Source organism: Oncorhynchus keta, chromosome 26 (assembly GCF_023373465.1).
Source record: "Oncorhynchus keta strain PuntledgeMale-10-30-2019 chromosome 26, Oket_V2, whole genome shotgun sequence".
Taxonomy (NCBI): Eukaryota; Metazoa; Chordata; class Actinopteri; order Salmoniformes; family Salmonidae; genus Oncorhynchus; species Oncorhynchus keta.
In genome coordinates this window covers 42,086,236-42,090,448 of record NC_068446.1, presented here as the reverse complement: position 1 = coordinate 42,090,448, position 4,213 = coordinate 42,086,236, and the positions used below count along the sequence as shown (strand labels likewise).

The 4,213-nt window shown below is 42.2% G+C and overlaps 1 protein-coding gene across 3 annotated transcripts in view; it reads right to left on the bottom strand.

The window, feature by feature from the left end:
- Nucleotides 1–1,087: 1,087 nt before the first annotated feature.
- The window catches only part of LOC118359380 (ATP-dependent Clp protease ATP-binding subunit clpX-like, mitochondrial), a 38,799-nt gene continuing 35,673 nt past the window's right edge, over nucleotides 1,088–4,213 (bottom strand). For all 3 annotated transcript variants that reach the window (XM_052480914.1, XM_052480912.1, XM_052480913.1), the window contains exon 15: nucleotides 1,088–3,301. In XM_052480914.1, coding sequence (XP_052336874.1) covers nucleotides 3,220–3,301 — 82 coding nt within the window. In that variant the 3' untranslated portion in view covers nucleotides 1,088–3,219. The remainder of the gene's footprint in view (nucleotides 3,302–4,213) is intronic.

The window sequence follows — 4,213 nt, the reverse complement described above, 5'->3', positions numbered from 1 at the left end:
AATGAGGATACCTGGTCAGTTGTAAACCTGAACGTATTCAACTGAAATGTGTCTTCCACATTTAACCCAACCCCTCGGAATCAGAGAGTGGGGGGGGGGGCTTATTCTAAAATGGATTCAATTGTTTCCCCCCATCAATCTACACACAACACCCCATAGTGACAAAGCAAAAACAGGTTTAGATTTTTTTTTTAATTGCTCATTTATAAAAAAATATATATATATATAATCATATTTACATAAGTATTCAGATAGTTTTGGGATGGAACCCAGGATGTATATATCTATGATGGTTTATTTTCCAGGGAGGGGTGTCATGACGTTGGGGGGGGGTTATATAACTATTCTTAATTAACCAGCCTGGTAACAGTATGTGTGCATTATGTGACATTTGAGAGATTTATCAACATTTCCTGGAATTCAACATAGTTTAAAAAGGGATTTTTAATTCCTTCTCAGCAAAACACCATTTTCACACTATAGCCCGGTTTCCTGTAATCTCCATTTAACTGTTTAGTCTAGAACTAAAAGGCAAGTCTGGGAAACCAACCCCATCGATTTAGCCAACCTCCAGTTCTTGGCAATGTCTTCCTGGAAAGTAACAGGGAGTCCGAGGGAAGGAGAGGATTAGAGAAATGCTGATGTGTTGAGAAACAGGAACATGTTGTACAACACACTTTCAACACAGAGATTACACATGAGCTGCTTATGAGCTACATGGCCAGTTCTGCTCTCTAACGTGGAGGTAAACAATGGTAGTCATGGTGCCCCTCAGTGGTGCCATAGCGATGGTAGTCACGGTGCCCCTCAGTGGTGCCATAGCGATGGTAGTCACGGTGCCCCTCAGTGGTGCCATAGCGATGGTAGTCATGGGACTACACGGCCAGTTCTGCTCTCTAACACGGAGGTAAACGATGGTAGTCATGGTGCCATAGCGATGGTAGTCATGGTGCCATAGCGATGGTAGTCATGGTGCCCCTCAGTGGTATCACATTGCATTGCAAAATGGAGTTTGAACAAAACAATGCAAAGAAGCTTTGACACAATCTACATTGAGAGTGTTATAAACATGTAAGACAACAAATCATTCTGTACAGAGATATACATTTTATTTATAATATTTAAACAATCACATCAATAAATGGAGATTTTTACATGTTATTATGATTGACCGTTGAGAAGAGAAGCATAAAAGGAACACAAACAATTGTATTATTATGGTGATTGTATTATAATAGCACATACCAGCATGACACGACAGAGAACAGCCATGGTTCAATGTGGATAGAAATAGTTAAAAGGCTTAATTGCAGAAGTGCCTAGTGATTGAGGGACCATTTTAGTAACACGACATACTGGAGCATCACTACAGGGGAGGTGGCGCGGGTGAAGCTTGACCCAGACAGAGCAAAGTAAAACATTCAGAAAGAATATCAGAGTAAGAATCTAGGATCAGTTTATCCTTCTTAGATTAGAATGAATACTATTATATGGACCGGGAGCACCTGATCCTAGGTCAGCAACTCTGAAACCTTTTTGAATATCAAGCCCTTGCCCCGCTTGATATCGATCTAACAGTAGGTAACCCTGTGAGGTTAAAGAGAGCTGACAGATACACTCCCTAGAGAGTGGGTTTCTAGAAGGGGGGTTACAACACTGCAGAAATAAACATTCTCAACGTAAAAAAAAAAGAAGGAAAAAAAGTCACTAAAAAGTCAAACGGTCAGCGTCTGAAAAAGCAGCCTATTCCTTATATAGTGCCCTATTTTTAACCAGAGGTCCTGGTCGAATAGGGTGCCATTTTGAACACATCGCCACTCTGTTTAGTGTGCTGGAGTAGGGTGTAGTACGCTGTTATGATGTTTCCCCTAACGACAGGTGTGTTGCTGTGATACAAACGGATTCTAAACTGAAGCTTTAATACAAGACAATTTTACAGGCCAGTTATGTTCATTATAAATTCCGTTAAAATAGTAGATGGGACGAAATACGGAGTTAAATTACTGACAGAAAACTTTTGGCACCAATTTAACTCCATAGAAACAAAAACATCACAATGATGATGTGCTCATTATGGAATATCATACATCTAGAGAGCTGGGTTCAAATACTACTTGAAATCATATCAAATACTTTAGCTGGGCTCAATTGAACTTCACTGTTGCAATGGAACTAACAGCATATTACCAAAAGTACAAATCCCACCCACCTGGCACTCTTAAGCAGGCGACAGAAAACACTCCAAAGTATGTATGTATGTATGTATGTATGTATGTATGTATGTATGTATGTATGTATGTATGTATGTATGTATGCATGTGAACAATTTCAAATAGTATTTGAACCCCGGTCTGCTGGTGACAGTCAGGGCATTAGTTGTATATTGTTATGTAACATTGACGATAACCATATCTACATGTACATACTACCTCAAATCAGCCTGACTAACCGGTGTCTGTATGTAGCCTCGCTACTTTTATAGACACAGCGTCTCACAGCTACTGTATGTAGCCTCTCTACTGTATATAGCCTCTCTACTGTATATAGCCTGTCTTTTTACTGTTGTTTTATTTCTTTACTTACCTATTGATCATCTAATACCCTTTCTGCACTATTGGTTAGAGCCTGTAAGTCAGCATGTCACTGTATTGTGTTGTATTCAGCGCACGTGACAAATCAACTTTGATTTGATAGTAAACCGGAACATTCCTTAGCCCTGGTTAAGTCTTCAAGTGTAAAATATGATCCCAGTCATGTTGTATTTGTTTCCATTGTCATTTCAATCGGTCATCACCACAACACAAGAGGAGAGAGAACAGACAAATTACACTACCTACCCCAACCATTTTTTTTAAAATATATACACTATAGCAGGTCCATTTTCATTTTCTAACAACTTAAAGAATTAGCCTACTGTCCAATTCACAGGACCAAGAAAAAAAAGAAGGTACTTCTAGAGCTCAAATCCGTGTTGTTCATTATGAAAACACTTCCTCAGAGAAACGGTTTTATGGTGTGGTTTTAGTAGTGGTCTACGGTTGTATATGGTGTGGTTTTAGTTGTGGTCTACAGAGCCAGACGGAGGTCTGTTTAGATGGCTCAGGGGCTGGAATTCCAGGAACCTACAGTTGGCTTCCAAATGTTCTAGAAGGTGTTCTAAATGATTGTAGATGTGACAGTTGTTGAAATGAATGACTGGACAGGGGGAGGGAGATCCGATCAGTTGTTAGCTGCCGCATCCACCTGTCTGGGCCAGTTCTCCTCTTCAATACCAGAGTCGTAGTCCTCCTCTGCTGGAGCCCTGGAAATATATTTACATCACATTTGAGTCATTTAGGAGATTCTCTGCGCATAACTAAAACTGAGAGTGAGAGAGAGGTAGTGTTAGTTATGCAGAGAGAGAAAGAGGGTCAGTATTAGTGGCAGGGTCAGGATTAGTGGCAGGGTCAGGATTAGTGGCAGGGTCAGGATTAGTGGCAGGGTCAGGATTAGTGGCAGGGTCAGGATTAGTGGCAGGGTCAGGATTAGTGGCAGGGTCAGGATTAGTGGCAGGGTCAGGATTAGTGGCAGAGTCAGTATTAGTGGCAGGGTCAGGATTAGTGGCAGGGTCAGGATTAGTGACAGGGTCAGGATTAGTGACAGGGTCAGGATTAGTGACAGGGTCAGGATTAATGACAGGGTCCGGATTATGGTCAGGATTAGTGGCAGGGTCAGGATTACGGTCAGGATTAGTGGCAGGGTCAGGATTAGTGACAGGGTCCGGATTAGTGGCAGGGTCCGGATTATGGTCAGGATTAGTGGCAGGGTCAGGATTAGTGACAGGGTCCGGATTATGGTCAGGATTAGTGGCAGGGTCAGGATTAGTGACAGGGTCCGGATTATGGTCAGGATTAGTGGCAGGGTCAGGATTAGTGGCAGGGTTAGTTATGCAGAGAGAGAGGGTCAGTATTAGTGGCAGGGTCAGTATTAGTGGCAGGGTCAGGATTAGTGGCAGGGTCAGTATTAGTGGCAGGGTCAGTATTAGTGGCAGGGTCAGTATTAGTGGCAGGGTTAGTTATGCAGAGAGAGAGAGGGTCAGTATTAGTGGCAGGGTCAGTATTAGTGGCAGGGTCAGGATTAGTGGCAGGGTCAGGATTACGGTCAGGATTAGTGGCAGGGTCAGGATTATGGTCTGTATTAGTGGCAGGGTCAGGATTAGTGGCAGGGTTAGTTA